At 40.5% G+C, this 20,762-nt stretch overlaps 2 protein-coding genes across 3 annotated transcripts; both read right to left on the bottom strand.

Annotated features, from left to right (window-relative positions):
• Positions 1–155: 155 nt before the first annotated feature.
• Positions 156–9,969, bottom strand: LOC136439672 (CMP-sialic acid transporter-like). Of its 2 annotated transcripts, XM_066435190.1 has the most exons (7): positions 9,916–9,954; positions 5,880–5,960; positions 3,925–4,265; positions 3,286–3,408; positions 2,186–2,288; positions 1,803–1,979; positions 156–1,226 (listed from the first exon to the last, which is right to left on the bottom strand). In XM_066435190.1, the coding sequence occupies exons 1-7, from the start codon at positions 9,920–9,922 to the stop codon at positions 973–975; spliced, it is 1,086 nt and encodes a 361-aa protein (XP_066291287.1). In that variant the 5' UTR covers positions 9,923–9,954; the 3' UTR covers positions 156–972. The 2 variants fall into 2 exon arrangements, with proteins under 2 accessions (XP_066291287.1, XP_066291288.1); XM_066435191.1 differs by lacking the exon at positions 5,880–5,960 and having other exon boundaries at positions 9,916–9,969.
• A 2,970-nt stretch (positions 9,970–12,939) lies between these two features.
• LOC136440633 (uncharacterized) lies at positions 12,940–19,846 on the bottom strand. Its single transcript, XM_066436707.1, has 12 exons — positions 19,590–19,846; positions 18,913–19,119; positions 18,308–18,397; positions 17,842–18,003; positions 17,491–17,637; positions 16,702–16,813; positions 16,404–16,514; positions 15,712–15,911; positions 15,202–15,316; positions 14,623–14,765; positions 14,259–14,294; positions 12,940–14,124 (listed from the first exon to the last, which is right to left on the bottom strand). Exons 1-12 carry the CDS (start codon positions 19,743–19,745, stop codon positions 13,969–13,971), a joined length of 1,635 nt encoding a protein of 544 aa, XP_066292804.1. The 5' UTR covers positions 19,746–19,846; the 3' UTR covers positions 12,940–13,968.
• Positions 19,847–20,762: the final 916 nt, after the last annotated feature.

Raw genomic sequence — 20,762 nt, 5'->3', positions numbered from 1 at the left:
AAAAAAAACGTTTAAGCTCTTTCTGACTTATAGTTATACAAGAACCGTACATATCTTATTCTTAATACAACTACTGCTTTCCCATTCTGTATCAAATCCTTTATACATGTGTAGTAGAAATCTTTCAATATTTTTGTTCTAAAGCAAAAATGTACTTAGATACTTCTGAAATAATAAAATAATCATAATTCAGATTCAAAAACATGATAAGATGACCCCAACACATAATGTTAAATAGTCATCATAATTTCTTAATGCTTAAGGTACATTGTGTCTTCAAGCACAAACTATGACACTCTCTTAACTATACAAAGTATAGGCACCGATCTATATCGTAATATTATATACCATATATTATTGTGCCTGTGAAATATGCCCATGCAGTGCTACTAGACAGTGGTCCGCAATCTCAATTTGGTGCAAATTATTTAAAGAAATAGTTCCCTCAACACCACATCAATTTTATCATGCATAGAAATGCTAATCTACATGTGCAAACCAATCCCATTGGTTCATTCAAAATTCAATGATTTTATACAATCTACAAGTTTTAAAAAAACTTTCTGTCTAACCCTGTAACTAATACATTTCTGGTACAAAAAAGACTTCCTTAGGAAGAAGGTCGAAGTTCCCATTCAAGGATTTTCCTCTGCAGCCAAAGTCTCTGCCTTTATATTAACCCCAAAGTTGCTGCCATCTAACTAAAATTGAAAGTATAAAAATCCCAACACCATTTATACCCATTTTCCCAATATTTTGTGAAATAAAAAAATGATGATTAGATGGATTTGGCCCTATGGAACAAAATATTATCCTGCATTCATTTCCAATCTGGTCTGAAAATCTCACCCTGGCTAAATCATCATAAGATATTAAACTACCATTAGGTGCCAACAAATGATCTTACAAAGAGATGTACTGAATATATTGAGAATACAGAGATGCAATACTGGATACTACCACAAGGTGGCCTCACACATTTTGTGCTGTCCCGCTTTTCCTAACGGGGAGTTTTTCCGTGTTGGTTTTGGGAAGGCCGTACAGGAAGATGGCGGCAATGACGAGACTTGCGCCCATTACGAACATCCATCCGACCACCAGACCCATGAACATGATAGAAGCGATGGTGGACAACACAATAGCGGCAGCTGCCGCAAAGCCTTTCATGATGTTGTCAGTGTACTTCACTACAATGGATGTGTAGATGCCACCACCGCTGCCTAGCACTGTTGGGAAACAGCAAAGTATAGATTTTAGATACATACAACTGCTGTGACACAATCATGGTGTTATGACATTACTATAGTTCACTAACAACAGATGTGTGCAAACTACTGTTGTGGTAACAACAATGCCTCCACCCCTGAGGTGTCGCCAAAAAAAAGTTGTATAACTGCTGTGATGCCATTTGTGGGGTTAAACTGTACTTCATTACAACAGATGTATAGAGGCCATCACCACTTCCTTGTATTTTTGAGGCAACAGCAAGATAAAGAATAACAGTACAACTGCTTGAAGCTTTTCATGGTCTTATACTGCACTTCACTACAACAGACAGATAGAGGCCACTACCGCTGCCTTGCAGTATCATACTTACATACGACCAGCCACACGAGGGGCGTGTAGCCGTATAAGAAGCTGTTCTCCCTGACGTTCTACCACTGTCTAGTACTTTTAGGTAACAGCAAGACATAGCACGGCATTAAAGTGCAACTGCTTGAAGCTCTTCATGGTTCTATACTGTACTTCACTACAACAAACAGATAGAGGCCACTACCGCTGCCTTGCAGTATCGTACTTACATACGACCAGCCACACGAGGGGCGTGTAGCCATATAAGAAGCCGTTCTCCCTGACGTTCTGCCAGTCGTGCATCACCACGCCCAAGAAGGCACTGAGCATGCCCCAGGAGTACATCTGGACGTTCCGCACCCACAGCGAGGTGTCCGAGCCCTTCAGCAGTTTCTCAAAGTAAACACCTGGACAGAGAAATAATTTTAAAAAATGGCTGGAGTTAGCTATGCAGGGCTTAAGAATGGCAAGTCATCACTGTCACCCCTATTATACATATATGTAACAACATTTCCCCCTCCTACACAAGCTCTTTCTAAACAAAATTGTAAAGGATGATGGCAGAGAACAATCAGATTCTACAAATAAGAAAATTTTTCCAAACTTAACGAACCTGCAAATCCTGAGCAGAAGACGGCAATAGTCAGGGCAGTCAGGCCCACGACATAGTTTCCCTCAGTTCCTGTGGTATGGCTCACTGCTTCTCCTCCAATACCCTGAAACAGAAACAAAATGTGATTAAGCAAATCGGCTGTGACAGATCTACTAAATTCTAAACCACATTACTAGAAACACCTCAGTGTTATAGACTGGGATGAGGCCAATGTTAAAGACTGAGATCATATAGAGGACATTCGGACAAGAGCTCAAAATTCATTTTTGGAAATAGGTGCAAAAAAAAGTTGAATACCAGCAAAACATAATTAACAAAGTTTAACAGCCTTCAATCAGTAATTCTATAGCTAACTTCAAAATTTCAAACAAGTAATATATCAAATTAAGTACAACTGTTACAAATTATACTGCTTTTTCTGATACTTACATTTCAAGAATATTCTGTAAACTAGTGTACAATAGTACCTTCATCTTGTAAAGGCCTATTGATTGCCTACAAAAATATCTAGGTGCGCTGGTCAAAAATTAGTCAAAAATTAGGTGCACAGCTCCAATTTTGGGTGCACACAGGTGCACATGCACCCACTATTTCGAGCCCTGCATTGCATGGAGGAGGCTATAGCTACTAGTATATGGATCAGAAAATCTACTCTAGTCATGAACCATGATGAGAGGGAATACAAGCTGAGTCACATTTGGGATCACATTCTTCTCACAGGAGCGCCACCTAGCTTTGGAAAGTAGAACTAGTCATTAGCGTTCTGAGGAAGGTAACAAAAGGACTACCGAAACATTGGCAGGTAATAATCTCTTAGTTATTTGATTTGTACCTGGATTGTACCATGTGCAGTTAAGTCCTAGTCTTCTTCACTAACTGACAGAGAGAGAGAAAGGATGTATGCAAAGAACTTTGTTAACCGTGACATTTTAAAACTTTGTTAACCAAGTAAAGGAAAGTTGCTTGCTAGTATAGTAGCCTGATTGAATCACGCCTAGTGGCCGGCCAAACATCTGGCCTCAGCGCCAATATCTGCGGGGAGGGGCCATAAAAGCCCCGAACAGCAGGGTTTGTGTTCACAGACTATTAGACTAGCGTACCTGCACTAGAATGACACCGCCTGTCAGAACGAAAACAGCAATCCACTGCATACTGCTCAGACTGCGTCCCAACATCATCACGGACAACAGCGCTGTGCACGGGATCTTCATCTGGTACGTCACCTGGGAAAATGGTTTAAGAGGGGGAATAAAGTTTATCACAATGTACTCATCTGATGATATACTAATGTACAAGCAGGATAGCTTATTTTGTGTGCATCCGAAACCAGCTTAACTGCCTTGATTGCATTTGGTGGTTTTGACAATTGAATCAATATACATTATACATTAGACTTTAGAGAATTAGTAACCACTTTCTTATTCTATATTTCTTGGTAGTCAACATTTTAACCATCAGCTACAACTAGCGGTACAAATTAGATGGGCCCTCATCGCAGGTAGAAGATTAAAATAACGCTCTAAGAAAGTTAGTCATAAAACATGGCACCCAACTCAATAACGGAAAAAAAATATTTTGCAAGCGAACAGTCGTTGCCTTGAAGTTGGTCTGTATTAAAGTGTTGGTTCAAGCTTAACATGTCATTATATCTATAGCCTCCAATACATACTCTGTTTAAAGGTCTTTCATTTTCATACTAGACTTCACAGTATCTTGTCCCCAGTACTAGAAGCACGTACCTGGTACGTTGCTGCGTCCAGGTTACTGAGACCGATGAAGGTCATGTTGTTCTGGATGGCGTAAACAATGGACGGTACGCTCATCTTCAACATCTCCATGGGTTTCCCCACGATGTTCCCCTTCAGTTCCTGCGACACTTTTCGTATACTGCCCTTGTGTTCTTTGAGGAGGATGCACAGCGTGAAAAACATCTTGGCGCACTCCGTGACGAAAACGGTGGTGGTGGAGTAGTACCGTACGCCTTCGACTGTCCTGGTGTAGCGCATCAGTACCGTGTACGATGCCGCCATGACAGTCAGCACTGCTAGGCAGTACAGCTTGAATACCACTGATGCCCCCTCTGCAACAGAACATGAACTGCAGTTAGAATATGTCACGTTACGGGAGAATGGACTTTCTGTAAATTCCTTTATGGTACTTTTGCGGTGGTGCTACTTCGCAGTAGGAGGAAAAAGAAGGCTTTCGCTTAAATTCGTGGTTGAAACAACTCTGTATGACAGTAGTCCTACAAGACAGACATGTTTGGGGTGTCATGAATTCATAATAGAAAGGCCACTGCAAAAACTTCAAAAATAAATCTACCTCGAAAGTGTCATGATTTACAGTACATGACCCAAACTTTGGCTTTGTAGATTGGTTAATTAAAATGGCACTGTGCACATATGGTACTCCACAAAAAAGGGCAAGGACAGGCAATGCCATAGGCAAGAAGGTCATTTAATTAGAGATAAGGAACATGGTTCCAAGGATTTTAATTTGGAGCAGGCCACCCTTCAACCTAAATGATCATGCAAGAAAAATACAGTTTCTAAATTTGTTACTTTTGTGATGCCTTGCATACAGCTATACATGCACACAACTATATATCAGAATTCAGGGCCAGGACTACGGCTGGATTTTCAGACCAAATTTTCGGTGGTGACACTTGCATGAAATAGCTAAAAATGCACTATCAAACTTTTGTTTTCTAAATGTCATTGTGTTTTGTGTGTTCCACATAACTGGACGTAACACACCAGTTTTGTACATTTATAGGTACAAGCTGCTAGCCTGGGTGACATCAGATTACTACCAGGGCTCCTAGAGCATGGTAGTGAGTGTAGCAGAGCCCCAGAAGTAATCGAATGGCATTCAGGGTAGCGAGTGTAGGAGCCCCGGTAGTAATCGAATGGCATTTAGGGTAGCGAGTGTAGGAGCCCCGGTAGTAAAAACATAATCGAATCGAATGACACCCAGGCTAACAAGCTGTACAGTCCAGACGGATACATGTAGGTTTAATCCACTCACACCGGGAAGGAACCCTACTTTTTTCTATATATGTGTGGAGGGTTCTTTAATGTGATCAAGGTGTGGCTCTCCTCAAACACGAAACCTGCGACTTTAAGTCACCTGGCTCGAGTGAGTAAATAATTGCCTTTCCCAAGGGCAGAATATTGTGTCCTGCTGGGTTTTGAACCCAGAACCTTTAGATTCTAAGTCAAAAACTCTTACAACAAGGTCAAGTTGCCACATTTTTTACTACCAGTATCTACGCTATACTAATAATACTGCAACTTTAAAGAAATGGGTGACGTCTTCAGTTATTTGGTCAGAAATCAAAAAGACTCGAGTTCACAGTTAAGCATATCAGGTCACAAATATGTTATGTCTACAGACTGTTCTATTGATGAAGTGTAAATTACAACAGGCAGATGACTCTAATTCTAAGCAATATTCTGTCAGATAAATTCTAAGTCTAAACTAATTCAAGAACAGCAAATGACGACAAGTTATGAAAGTGAATTTCAGAGGTAATTATTTGAAAGAGCTATTAGGAAAGCAAACTTAAGATATATGCCAGCCCACTACTTACCACTATAGCTAGAATTCTGCATTTTTGTGTATAGCCTCTACTGTTTACATCAGTTTAAAAGCAAGAAGGGCTAAATTAAGAGGCCTAAGAATTGCTTCAGACCTTTCTTAGCGGTGCCATCTGATGCCTTGCCTGCCTCTCCACTCCCATTATCAGTGTTAGCTGCTGCGTTTTTTGTAGAATCTGACATGCAACCAAGGAAGGAAAGGAAAGTGCTTTAGTGTCAAATCTATGTGCAGTTTAAAACTCTCAAACTAAGTCAAAGCTAATGTCACTAATGTATGACAATCCAACTGTTTCAAAGCTTATGTCGAGTACTAAAATTACTATATGTACCTTACGATAGTGCTAAGTTAACCTTCCCCCTTCTACTTAACCCATCACCATGACAAACTTGGTACGAAAAGGCTATCTCAGTTGATAGAGGGTTAACACAATTTGAGAGTACAGTACATGTGCACATATGTAAGGTCTCTATGCACTTAAAGCTAGACCTAGACACTCTTAGAATATGTCAAACATTTGCCTCATTGGCTGATGAAGAGTCTACTACTTCAGACTACCAGTATGGATTAGTTGCTAGGTGACCAAAGAGATCACACTGCCACCTTATACACACACCACTTTCCTTTTTACCGGATATTGATTTTTACAGAAATAAGACACCCAAGAGGCTCTTAGTCTTAACTTAAGTTGTCTTAAGGTAAAACAGTAGATCCCCTGAACCATTGATGTGTACAAAACACCCACAGATGGTGCCCCTTTCAAATTCAAGTCTAGCCTAAGACTTCCACATACAGTATAGGGATGAATGAGGGACAAAATGTCAAGGCGACTTGACCAATTAACTTTGACAATCAACTGTCGGTGTTGCAAAAAAATGGCTGCTATAGCCGGCTTAGCCAAAAGTCCTGAGACACCAAAACAAACATACCTATTCAGTCCTATTCAGTCCCACAGGGTTATATTTGTCCTCAGCAAATATTCTTTTTTCATTTTCAAGTCTTTGTTGACAACATTGATTGCACTGTTAAAGGCTACTGAACATAAACATAAAAGACTGAGCCTAACTCAAGGACTGCTTGAACTACAAGTGAACTTTAATTTCTAACTGTGAAAACATTTTTGATCAACAAATCATGACCTGTCCATGTGTGAAGCATTTCTAGAATAAGAAATCCAGAGAAACTCATATTCCTTCTGAAATCATCCAACCCGCTCATCATCAAAAATGTGGGACTTTTTTTTCCACTGCTTTCAAAGAAGTCTAACCCCACATTAGTATCAAAGATATAGAAACTTATTGTAGACTAGTAACGGAGTTTAATCTTTGTTGCTTAGACCACATGTATGCCTTATGTTGCACTTTATGTTTGTGCATCGTCATTTATTGTTATCAACTTGCAATTAGCCTACGGGCAAGAATTTGCAATAAATTTATTATCATAAAAGAAAACGTGAGTCGTAACTGACCCCAAAAAAATGTCAAGTTTCAAACAGATGTTGGATCCAGATACTGGCAGATAGGTTAGAGAAAATTTACAAGCTGTGTACAACTTTGGTGTCTGTCTATGTCCCATCAACTTTGCATGTAACATTTAGTAAATGTTTGTGTTACATCAAACAACTTGACACACCTATATCATGCATGTTTGACTCCAACGTCCAAGTGTGGTTTTAAACAACCTAATAAGCAGGACCATGATATCCAATGAATATCTGAACAACTCTATAATGGTTTTAGCGAAAAAGCAGTTTTCAAACACCCTTGATTCTTCTAATTGTAGCCATCTGTGTTTCTTCATCTTCTGAGGGCTAAAGTAAGGTATACCTGCATACCATTTTCGGGATGGGAGGCATTGTCTGTAGAATCCCAGTCTCGCCTCTAGCGCCATATGCTGTACTTCATGTTTGAATTCCACTGATGGTTATCTAGCTTGGATTTGAACTCGTTTCGACCACTAAGTCTATATGGTAGAATATTTCAATCGTTCAAAACCCTACAACTTGTAATACTAAAAATGTGTGTCGTCTGAATCAGTTCCTTACCTCAAGTTTAAAACTAGCTGTCTCTTGTTGGACCCTCCATTTGATGGGTGAAGAATATATCTACTGACTCGGTGGTTGGAACTGGCTTGTACAAATAATCTTGCTTGAGGTGCCACGTAGTACCACTAATTATCTGAAATGCTAGAATGATCTCTAACTCGAACATTCTTTTGTCCGTGTTCTTGCTCTACAGTAAATTGTTTTAACATGCTAGTAAAATGTTAGAATCTATTCACTCAATTAACCTTCTCCCTGCTGCCTTTAACTCTGTAACCAATACAGAATAGGGTGCCAAATGGCTACTTCAATGTACTAAAGGTTAAGTCAGCAAATGTTAGCCCTGGTCTTATGTGTTCTTAGTAAAGTTTGTAGCCAAGAACATTTTGTACACATACAGAAGTATTCTTACTACAATACGTCTAAACATTTTCGCTATGGTTTTATGTTCACTGTTTTTGTTGTGACCGCTTCACTGCAAACATAAAACCGTTTTTTCCATTACTGTATAGTATGCAAGTATATAGCGCTACTGCAAACTTTAAAAAACACAGCGGACCCTCCATTTTCTCCCTCCTGTGAAAGCAAATTACTGCAAACTTTAAAGGCATTTACAGTATGTAATCACCCCACCCTACACAAACTACTAGTAATACTAGTACATATGTACACTGTAAATCTGGAAATGTTTGTGGTGCTTTTATCTTTGCGGCGACCTCTCCACCACAAAATCAAACACCGTAAAATATACGGTAAATACGTGGTTTCCAATCAATTACTACTGTAAGTACAGAATTGTTTCAACCTTAAAGGCAACCAAAGTAATATTAGGGCCTGAAAAATGGAAATTAAAAAAAATATGGTAGTGACATATACTCACACTGCCTAACGCATTTGTGTAATAACTTCATACTTTGAGCATTTGAAAACTGTGCAAGAACATGCCATATGATGGTCCCCTTAGTTTTGCGAGCCTACAAAAACCCCAACGGCGATTTATAGTGAGTTCCATACACTGTGATACTGTTGTTTAAACTGATGTATAGAAATGACTAAATAAATTGACTTTCAAAATCCGATTTTCGGGCCCTAATATTGCTTTGGTTGCCTTTAAACTTTACAAAAACGTCCTATCCCTTTCTCATTTAAATTAAGCCCCCACAGAAATAAATGAATCTACAGTAGAGCCCAACCCAAAGGCTACCGATATGGGGATTAACCCCTCCACTTGACAGCAACAAAAGGACAGTGAGTCAAACAATGTAGCTGTCAAGCTTAAATCAAAAGAGACAGCGTTTGTCTTCGGCTAAACCATGAACTGGTAAAAAAAAATCAACAGATAGAAAAAATTACTTAGGTTACATATATAACATCAATTATCCGATTCTGTGAACCTGAAAATATTTTCCAGCCCTGTCCTGATTTTCCCAGAGGGCATTTTGCCGGCTTAATTACTTGATTAATTAATTTAATCTCAGCAGTTGTAAATCTTTCACCTTTCCAATACTTTCACAAATGGACCCAAAAATTATGTGAGCTGCCAATGCTTCATCTAATGTTCAACAAATCTTCTAACCAATCCTTTGACTAAAATGTGTACTTATCGATTTTTAAGCCTGAGCAGGAATAGGTTTAGATCAAACATTAGTTACCGGTTCAACCTGTTACCCCAGCCGCCTGGTGACGTGTTGGCCAAAACTCAATGAAGGGTGGGGAGGGGGGCCACCAGCGGCGCTTAGAAATAAAGCCTCAAAATTGAAACGGAAGACATAAAATACATACCCTACATTTGTAACACATTGGTTCTAACTAAGTAATGAGATATGATGACATAAAATGGTTGAAAACCTTCGTTTTGTTGTCTAAAATCTCCCGGAAATTTGGTAATTTAGTCTAGGAATTAGACAACTAGTACGGTATGTTTTGTAAGGCTTTCATAGCTTTAACGAAAGAGGGATGTTAGTTATGCTTAACCCCTGGCGTGCCAAGGGGGTACGGAAGGAAAAGGCACCGTGTTAAGCTAAGCTAGTGGACGTTAAACGTGGTTACATCGCGGAAATGTTAGCAGTAATAAGCAAAGATTTATACACACCCGCCATGTTGAAAACCTGCCGCACCCACAATGCCCCGCGCGCCCACTATTTTTAACCTCCCAGGGGAATAAAGAGAAAGTAACAGGTGTCATGGCGAAATACATGGTTCGGGACTGTAAAATAATAAAACCTTTATGGGATCATGTGGAAAGTTTGTTCAGTTATTCATATTTCTATATCTCCTATCTAACATTTGGTATTTATTCAACTTTGTACTTTTGTTAGGATCTTAACCAGTTTACATAACGTTACAACATGACATTATTTTTCGACACAGCCTACATATGTTTAAAAAAGTTTCGATACATCAATAAACTGATGTTACGAGTTAAACATTGTATAATATAATGTTCTGCGACATTGATTTAAGTGACGCGACGGACATGGTATCACGGAAGGAAAAAAAATGGTCCGGGACAGATGGATGGAGGGACGAACAGATGTAAAGAAGAGAAAGAGAGGAGAAAAGTAACTTGAAACAGTTAGAAAGGCACCCTTTATACTTTATCCTTTGTCCAATTTTGCGGTACAAGTATTAGTATTACGGTGATGTCATTGTTTTTTATCTTAAGGTTATACGATTCTCTAAGTTATTGAGGGGCAGTATACGTTTTATAATAATAACTTAATTGCACAACAATTGTACAAGGTACAAAGTATGGCATTCACTGGTACATAGATAACATTCCATAATTGACAAACCCAAAACATTCTGGTCATACATAAAAGGCCTAAGAAGAGACCTTGTCGGCGTAGCCCCTCTAAAGATTGGTAATTCCATTGTCAGTGATAGCGAGAAAAAAGCAGAGGCACTCAGTTCACAGTTTAAAAGTGTGTTCACAGAGGAAGACACAACAAACATGCCAACTCTCGGACAGCCCTGTACCCCTCCCATGGAACACATAGTGATTTCCCCTAATGGTGTCGAAAAAATGCTCCAAGGTCTCAATCCATCTAAAGCATCTGGTCCAGACCAAATACCTCCTTGGTTCCTCAAAATGACAGCCACCGAAATAGCACCTGTGTTAACCAATATTTTCCAACACTCGTTAGACACAGGAGAAATTCCCAAAGATGGAGGGATGCAAATATATGTGCCATTTTTAAAAAGGGAGATAGAGCTGTCCCCGGCAACTACCGACCTGTATCACTGACCTGTATATCCTGCAAACTACTTGAACACATTATCCATAGTCATGTCATGAAACACTTAGAAAGTTTCAACATATTGACTGACTACCAACATGGATTCAGAGCAAAGCGATCCACAGAAACACAGCTTATATTGACAGCTCATGACATAGCTGGCGCACTGAACAGTAAAAAACAGGTAGATCTAGCAATTCTTGATTTTACTAAAGCTTTCGATAAAGTCCCACATAGCAGACTCATCACTAAACTAGAGCACTACGGAATTCAAGGCACCACACTAAATTGGTTGAAGGCTTTCTTGACCAATAGGGAACAGACGGTAGTGGTAGAAGGCAAGGCCTCAGCTCCAGTTAGAGTTGCGTCAGGCGTACCACAGGGAACTGTTCTGGGACCGTTACTCTTCCTCCTGTACATAAATGACTTACCAGACCAGCTTGATTCAAATGTTAGGTTATTTGCCGATGACTGCCTGTTATATATAGAGTTGTCCACACAGAGTGATTCACAGCTTTTGCAAGAAGATTTGAACACACTCGAAGAATGGCAAAGCAGATGGCTAATGCAGTTTAATCCGGAAAAATGTTACATCATGCATATAACAAACAAACGAAACCCAATTGTAACCACCTACCAGTTCTGTGGACAGGCTCTAGCAACAGCAAAGAGCCACCCGTACCTAGGCGTTACATTAACAACGGGGCTAAAGTGGAACACCCATATCAACAAAGTAACAACTAAGGCTAAACAGACATTGGGAGTGATCAAACGTAATTTGTGGGCATGCCCAGCAAAGGTAAAATCACTTGCATACACGTCTCTAGTAAGACCAAACCTTGAATATGCTGCAACAGTTTGGGATCCATACACAAAGAAGGATATAGATAAACTCGAGAGGGTGCAGAACCAAGCTGCCAGATTCTGCACGAACAACTATGAAAGGGGCGCCAGTGTAACAAAAATGAAAGCAGACCTGCAATGGATGTCACTTGAGGACAGGAGAACAATGTCCAGACTTTGCATGATGTACAAGATGACTAATAAACTTGTGGACGTACCGACTGATAAGTATCTAATGCCAGCTCAGAAGAGGACCAGAAATAGTCATGCTTTTAAGTACCAGAGTTATCAGCCAAGGATTGACGTGTTCAAAAATTCGTATTTCCCGAGAACCATAGTAGAATGGAACTCGTTGTCATCAAGTACTGTAGGAGCTTCATCACTAAGTAGCTTTAAAGAACGGTTGCAGTCAGATATGCAAAGACTAGGTGTAACAGACCGTTCGGTGTAATATGACCAGCTGCTGCCGCGCCGCGTGCCTGCGAAGCTGGTGTGTTACGCCTGATGGCGGTTATACCGGCTATATAGATACAGATACAGACAGATTCTATTAGGCTAACCAATCTATCTGATACAATATTATGTAGTAGTCTATCTTATACAATATGGTGAAGTAGTATGGAATGACAATGGGATTTTACAATAATTGGAGAAATTTTCTGTTCAAGTCCATTGAGATAAATCCTGGTAAATCCGACGATAACATTGAGTATAGTGAATTACGTATATCGAAATATTTGGGACATACAATCAAAAAGTGATATTCGTCTTCAACTACCTCTGGGCAAAATGGGCAAACCCTCTGGTTGATAGGAAGTTTTTGAAATCTCCCCGTTTCTATACTTCATTTATGACAGCCAATTCTGAGTTTTGTGATTGCCCTACGTACGTCAAGGCCCTTAATTAATGTTTGAAAGGTAATTTCCTTGCTTATGATTCTTGTTTAAGGTAGAAAGAAAGGAAAGTTTGGATATATGGTGTTCATATATGAATGTTCGTGCCACCCCTTACGGCAGCATTTCTGGACGACAATATTACAATGAAGATACGTGGCCGTGTGTTTATTTTAGTTTATTACCTCAATCGTTTGGAGAACGAAGCAAAAAAAAAAAAAGATTGATACGATAATTGTGTTCAACACTGGAAGCTAAATCTGCTGGGACATATTTTGAATAATATACAATATCACGAATGAAGGCAGCATCAAGCAACGCGTATATATGTATGGAAAAATACATGTACTTGCTGTATTGCACAATGTTTTGTAATAAAGCATGGCCAAATTTACCACACGGCTTATCCTATTTCAAGCTACCGAATGTAGACGATTCTTTCCAAAAATATGGCGCTGTTGGTAGTTTGAAATAATTTTCAGAGCGAGTATCTTGATCTTGATCTTGATTTGGTACTGGGCAACACCCCTCTTGTTGGGGAAAAGCGCCCAGGGGAGTGCGCTGCGCTTTTATTGTCCTCTGAGGTGCAGGAGCACCGCCTCCCTGAACTTGGGAGGGTCAGCTATCCCCGTGACTTCTTGAGGCAATGAATTCCAGTCTCTCACAGTGCGAGGGTAATAAGAGTATCTATAACAGTCTTTGTGAAATGGTAGACTCTTATATGAATTTTGATTTGAGTGTCGCGTTTGGCGCGTATGAACTGGTACTATCAAGTATGGTGTATTTTACTTATCATTGCCTATAACGTTACATATGTATGTACCTTGGCTATAATATCCTCTAACAAATTTCCCCTTTCCTTTCTATGTATTCTTCTACATTATGAGCATGTTTTCGCCCGTTAGGTTTGCAATACATTAGAGTGTTCTATTGTACTTGCTAATGGTTTATCAAGATTCAAGACCAATATGCCTCTGCAAGGCATTAAGTATCGAGAGTCAATCTTAGTAGTATATAGTACAAGTCTACTTTCTTATAATTGTTAACTTTGTGGAAAAAAAATCAAATAATTCCAAATAGAAAATTCAGATACATGTTTTTCCCCTGTTCGTAACCAATCAGAATCGCCAACTCTTAGATAAGGCAGGAGAAAAAACATAAGCACACTTTCTAAAGGGCTCCTTCATTCGTCAGTTCGGTACACTCCTTTTCTTCCGACCACAGTGTGTAGAACTGCCCCCTCTGTAAAGGCCTGAGCGCGCTGTCCTCTGCCGTGTACTCCGCTGTAGTACCGTACCCTGTCACATACACGGCTCTGGGCCTCTTCTATGGGGAAAGATAACACAACACACACGTCAAATGGTGCATTCTATAAAGAATCTAATGTCAAATTTCATGATTGAAACAAAAGAAAGCATGGATGAATAAAAAACAACACACTATTTTACAATAAAACTCACCTCTCGACTTTTCAAGTAGGCGGAAATCTCGTCAAACTGAAATAAAAATGATACGACATGCAGATATGTGGAAAGGTGTGATACGAAAAGTTTCTTTTGAATTGTTAGAAATTACGTATACCATTTCTTCAGTTCAAGACTATAGATTCGTCTTAGCCTATGAAATTATACAACATTTCAATAAGCATATTTGGCAGTCGCAATGCTCTATTGAAAGTAATATAACAGAAAACATGGTCTGCCATGCCTGGCTTAACGTTGCTGGTCCATAGCTAATTTTAAAACATCATCTCTCCCTGAATTAAAGAAAGAAAGAAAAAAAAATATCGAAGTCGTCAAAAGTATACCAAGAGAATCATCTTACCGATGCATGCCATTTGGAGGATGGGGTCCGACCGTCCACGACCACTGTCGGGGCCTCGAAGATTTTGTCGTACAACTCCGCCGTGAAGCCGGAATCAGCCGAGAACCCGAGGATCAGTTCGTCCTTGTAGTAAAGCAGAAATCCTGGAATTGGAAGGGTAGAGAAGGCGTCTGAATTATTTTCATATCAAAATATTTGAATAAAGACTTTGTTTACTAGTCTACCAGACTAACTACGCCAGGGTTTTACTTGCAGGCTCCGTTAAACGGGCGAAATGTTTATCTTCACTGTGGACTGACTCTACAGGCTAATTATTCCTTTTTCTGCCAAATTCTACGATTCATACGCCCGTAAGAGGGCCTGGTGGAGGCTATTTATTTACCACAGGATTATGAATCACATTCTCACCCTGAAATATTGCTTCATTGTGCTTCAATTCATACTGTGGTTTATGACTGTTTTTCCAATGTAGTAAAGAAAAAAATGACATTTCTTGGACACTTGGAAGACTTGGGTAATACACATTTCTTGATAATTATCATTGGGAGCAAAAGTATGCAAAGTCCTAGAGCTCCCTACCGTAGCATGGCAAGTCGTGCTGACTCTCGACTGCTTGAAGTTTGAAATGCTTGACGTCATCAAGATACACAGGGTCACCCTCGGGGTCACAGATCAGCCAATCGGCTGCGTCATCCTAAGCATTTATGGGAAAATACAATGAGACTAACATGAAAATATATCAGTAATTACATAGTTCTTAATATCTCCAAATAATCATATACAAATGCGTTTATAACGTTCTTGTTGTTTGTCTTCAGTAAAACCTTTTTTCCCAATATTCAACCAAAAATAAGCAAACTATATTACAGGGAAAGCCTTTCAGCACTAAGGACAGAAGTAATCAACGACTGATCATGATTGTAACTGGTTTCTTCGGTAACGTATATTTCAACACTCCAACTTTGAATTCAAAACAATATACAAGTAAGGAAAAGGTATTGAGTGGAAGGCATTCAGCACCAAGGACAGTGTACATCTAAGCTACATGTGATTTCCTAAACCGTCGGGATTGCATGTACCAAAACTTACAGGCTGCATCTGGGACGCCATCTCGCTCAAACGATGGACTTTGAGGGGTTCTAGAACCTTCGGTCCGCAGAGGAGTTTGACTTTCGGCTGACCGGCCAGTAGACGCCGCTGGGCGGTACCTCCCAGCACCAGGGGCAGCTCCCCTGCGTGGTCACTGTGGTTGTGCGTCACGAACATCGCGCCCGGAAACTTATCAGGACCTGTGGAGAAAAATGATGAAATACTAGTAGGATGATTGCTTCATATGTTTCAGTTACAAGAATATTCGTCAAACAATGACTTAAAAAGGTAGCGAGATACGCACCTCCAAATTTTCGATGTCAACTGTACATCTTGATCACGGAATGACCTAGTCTCGCGAGAACGCGAGACTAGGACGAGGCTTGTAATTGTGAAGATCGTCCTGCCTCCCCCGCCTCCTTGCGGATGTTTCATATGTTTCATCTGAGCTTTTGGTGTGTGAAAAACTACTACAATGGGAAGGAAAACTTCATCGTCTGTGGGGTGTCTGTTTCCAACGTTTTACCGAGAAAAGGTACCGGGAATGCCTGTTGTTTTTTTCAAAAGTATGATGGCTCTAGTACAGCAAGGCAACAATTTCACAAAGATGAGACACCGCAAACGTGGGTTAATCTCAGCATCTGGGGACTTTTCTACTGTTCTCTTGAGTAAGTAGTAGAAATTGTCCTTACTTATTGAGTGTAGAAGAGACTGTGTGACGCCCAGTCCCACGTCTACCAACAGTACCGGTCTGGAGTTGTGCAGGACCACCATAGAGGAACTGGGCTCTCCGGTCAGTACGGCTGTTGGGAGGGACACGACATGGGTTATCTGTATTTGCATTTTGTATCTACATCTATGTCTATATCTGTATATGTACTAGTCAAGCGGTATAAATATCCAGTTATACTGGTCTTTATTTGACTTTTCATGATAAATCAGAAAGCTAGAATTGAGGATTGAAATATAGAAATGGAAATGATGATGTACCTGTAGTGCCCTTGCCGGTTCCAAGACAGAGTAACTGGATGACGTCACATCCAGGAGGAATGTCCCCTTCCGATTTCACGCCTGTATCTGTCTTGCTAGTCTTTGGTGCGCTCTGTAGTAAAAAAAAAATGTGAGTCGTATGTAAAAGGAGGGCACACATACAAAATGTACTAAGGACAACAACGTCGATCGATATCATATCGCAGGACAAACCTGGACTTACCTTAAGTATATGGCGTTGTTGCAACCCGTACCAGTAGCGTGTAAATCTGTGTTTAGAACACCAACCACCTTAACCGAAATCCAAACCTACGTCCTTAATACCTAGCTAGCTAGAAGCGGAATTGCAAATAATTATACCATATCGCGTCGTAGTACAGGGGTGCCCAAGTAGTCATATTCTACAAAATTCAGAAGAGTTTAACGGAATACATACGAGTTGTGCGAAATTCATACGAACCTTAAGGAATACCTACGATCCTCACTATTAGTAAAACTCGTATGACTTCCGTAAAATTCGTATGAATACTATAGTAGAGACCTATGTTTCTTCGATCGATGAAGGTTAGACATCGAGGTATTAAGATACGTCAAATAGCAGTTACTCAAGCAACTGCTGACTAACAAATCTTGCTCAGTACTAGTGTCACTATAGCTAGTGGATGCTAGCGCTACTCGAAACGTCTGACCGTTTCCAAAATCATATCCAGTTGCTTGAGTAACTGCTATTTGGCGGACCTATTGTTCTGCTCAGCTTGAATGTTGTTACACTATTTTACGAAGGAGTACCTTCTCGGTGGGTGACTCCAGCGGTTTGGCGCTCGGGTTGAGGAGTTGGGAGAGAGACGGAAGGTCCAGATCCACATGTAGTAAAGACAGGCTTCCTCGCTCCTCTACACCACGCTGCTGTGCCGGGACAACTACAAAATGTCGCGTCTACCAGAGAAAAAACACACCAAGAATATTACCTTTTTTGATAGGGAAAAGGCACTAGAATACTATAGCGTATACGTACACAGGAATAGATTTTTGTTTCGCTAAACATGCAAATTTTAGTGCTTTAAGTTATGGTTTGAATTAGCATTTATTGACAAAGTCGGCTACTAGCTGCTTATCTAGTGATTGTGTAGGGGTCGCCACCTTGGAGTTTTCAGCAAACCGCTGGAGGACGCTGCTGTACAGCGGCGCATCAGGGTCGCAGCCAAGAAACAGGACGGACTGCTCGTTGAACAGCTTTTCCAAGAATCTGGCTTCCTCCCCGTCAGACGTGCACAGCTCTTCCATCTGCTTTCTGGTCTCAACCTTTAAAGGAAACAAAGATTAGAAAATAAAAACAGCAATATTTTCGTCGTCTTCACCAGCTTTATAGAGCCTCTAGTAGAGCGTATGCCTCAGTTCAGTTCAGGAAAAAGCAAAGAAAATAACATAGCATTCAAATATCTTACTTCTAGGACTGTTAAATATATAGAATGGACAAAGTTGCTCCAAAGATGGTTTTACAAGAGAATTCATATTGTGCTGTGAGGGATTCTGTGAAGATATGATGATAATCGATATTTTCAATTTCAGTACTCTAATCATAACTCGTTAAATTTTCTCTACATACCGTTGCCCTTGCGTGAAGACTGGAATCCCCGAAACACTTTACGATGACGTCATGATGTAAAGTCGGCCACGTTGAAGCCAGCAGGTTCAACTAATAGATAGATGAGAAAAACACACAAAGCTAACTTGGATACTTAGTGGGCAAAGGGTATCATAGCTACAGTTGACTATTATAGATTATGTAAGTCTTCGAATCATTATACCGGGCTTGAAGTACATTTTTAGGAACTGGTTCACCTTGAACCTAAAAATCTGGGATGGTGGAATGTCATGGTGGAATGGTGGAATCTGAAATTCAAACTTGTAAACAAGTAATACAGCAGTGTTTTTCATAGTACTATTTTTTGACACTTGAATGACAAGAATATGCTGTGTACACACATTACTGGTGCACAATACAGTAGTACTGTACCTTTTACGTACGTAAGTATGTAACCAAATATCTAGGTGCACAGCTCCAACTTTGGGTACGTGCACAAAGGCGCATATGCGCTCAGCCTTTCGAGCCCTGATTATACAACGTTGCAAAGCGCTGGAAAGACGCAATTGCGCAAACAACACATAAACAACGTAAAAGCTCTAACAAAGTGTCCAATGCTAGTTCACCTGGTCTATCCTGAGAGATTCCCCCACAATGCCCTGCGGTGCCCAGACCAGTCGCTCCACCAGACAGTCCATGTTGGTGGTGAGGATGACGGGAAACCTTCCCAGGGTCCTCAGCGCGGCATGAGACAGGGATGGTCGGTCACCAAGACGCTGTAGGTAGTCTTCTTCTAGTTTCTTTAATTTTCCCGGGTTAACTTCGGCTTCATCCTATAGACATTTCAAGACAAAACAGTTTCTTTCATTGTTTTTAGTTTACCGTGAGCACTTTATATCTTACTCTTATCATTAAGCGCTGTACATTTGATTGGATTTAAAAAGAAATGCCTGTTACACTTGTTGCTTTTCGGATGTCTTCTGCAAATACTGATAGATGCTATCTACAAGGACTACAAGCTGTACAGTGGATGCTAAGTGCATATACAGTCGCTGCCGCCAGTCGGCGTTTCTGTTCCGTGAACGACCGTCACATTTGAACCCGGAAGTAGCATATCAGTTCAGCTTTGAACTTTGGAACGTGATAGCGTAAAATAGAGACAGTTATCGAGACAAATCATGCAGTACAAAATGCATTGACGAGATTTTGTCTTAGGTGTGACCATTCTGATCCATTTTGTCGATAATAATCAGTCTATTAACGCACGTTTACTAGAAAACCTGGATAAACAGACCCTACTTACCTGGACGCTAGTCCACCAGTCACTGAGCGTCGCTGGCTGTGGAAGAGCCGAAATCTTTTCTCCAAGGAACAGGACAAGTTTCTCCTCCTTAAGGGCTTCTCTCAAGACGCGAAGGGCCGACAGGAGACCCTGATTTACCTGGCCAGGTGAGCTCATGACGTTAAGTGTTCCTGTTCTCTATTCACCTTGGTCGTACTTAAGGGGCATGTCGATAGGATTGTGAACTGTTTATATTGTTGGTTGGCTGGTTGGACGGTCCAAAAGTCCGTTTTATGGGGGTGTAACTCGGGCTTAATTCTTTTTCTTACATTAATTGAACGTCATAAAGGCATTTATTTGCAGGGTGAAAGAAGCATTCCAATGATTAACCTATATTCTATGGGGAAAAGAAAGTTCTTTCTTACTTCACTGTCAAAATATTCTACTTTTAGCTCTGTCAAGCATCAATATTTCTTCATTGTATACAAAATCGTATATGTATACCGACTTGACGTTATCGGCTACACAATGACACATTAGCATGTTGTGGGTGTATCTTCTACCCCATCGGCCTATAGCAACACTGGTTTGTCCCTCAAATTTGCTACCATCCCGTCCCCATTGTTTTCTACTGAATGGTTTCAGTGGGACTTTCCAACGTTGAACGCCCCCTCATTCCACTGTGCTGACTCACTGGGAGTAAAGGTTTCACTATCGCCGTGCCTGCCGTCTCAGAAACGGCCTCCCTGGTTTCGTTCGTGGAACTGTTGACAGAGTGTCGGGCAGGGTACGTTTGGGCAGGGTTTACACGTGCCGGGGGCAAGGCGACTGTTCGTGGCTTAAGGTATGTCTCGCAGATAGTGGGAGAGTCACGGCCCAGTTTGACAGCTGATCTTCCCAACCAAATGGGGGGGGGGGGGGGGGGGGGGGAGGGGTAGAGGACGTCACGATCTTTCCCTACCCACTTGAACATAACGTCAGCATAGATATACATGCAACTGCCTAGCTTTTTTATCATGTTTAGATGAAGTGACACACATCCTTATATGACTTAGCTTAAGCTTGGAAACGCAATTGCTATAAATAACATTATACTAGTTTAGGCATTAATTATAAGGGCTAGACCTTGGTACCATGGTTGATTATAACATCACAGGTATACAGTGTATCATAATCTTACCGGCCGTTATTTAT

This window comes from Branchiostoma lanceolatum, chromosome 8, assembly GCF_035083965.1.
Source record: "Branchiostoma lanceolatum isolate klBraLanc5 chromosome 8, klBraLanc5.hap2, whole genome shotgun sequence".
Taxonomy (NCBI): domain Eukaryota; kingdom Metazoa; phylum Chordata; class Leptocardii; order Amphioxiformes; family Branchiostomatidae; genus Branchiostoma; species Branchiostoma lanceolatum.
The sequence above is the reverse complement of the archived record's forward strand: the minus strand, read 5'-3'. Positions and strand labels throughout refer to the sequence as shown.

What these genes read in the sequence shown, in the direction of transcription:
- LOC136440633 (XM_066436707.1), bottom strand. Translation starts at nt 19,745, where the DNA reads ATGAGCTCACCTGGCCAGGTAAATCAGGGTCTCCTGTCGGCCCTTCGC. An exon ending in AATCTCTCAGGATAGACCAG is followed by an intron (nt 18,398 to 18,912) that starts GTGAACTAGCAT and finishes TCTATCTATTAG; the next exon opens with TTGAACCTGCTGGCTTCAAC. An exon ending in CCTACTTGAAAAGTCGAGAG is followed by an intron (nt 14,125 to 14,258) that starts GTGAGTTTTATT and finishes CTTTCCCCATAG; the next exon opens with AAGAGGCCCAGAGCCGTGTA.
- LOC136439672 (XM_066435190.1), bottom strand. An exon ending in TGGACGCAGCAACGTACCAG is followed by an intron (nt 3,409 to 3,924) that starts GTACGTGCTTCT and finishes CCATTTTCCCAG; the next exon opens with GTGACGTACCAGATGAAGAT. An exon ending in CTTCTGCTCAGGATTTGCAG is followed by an intron (nt 1,980 to 2,185) that starts GTTCGTTAAGTT and finishes TTCTCTGTCCAG; the next exon opens with GTGTTTACTTTGAGAAACTG.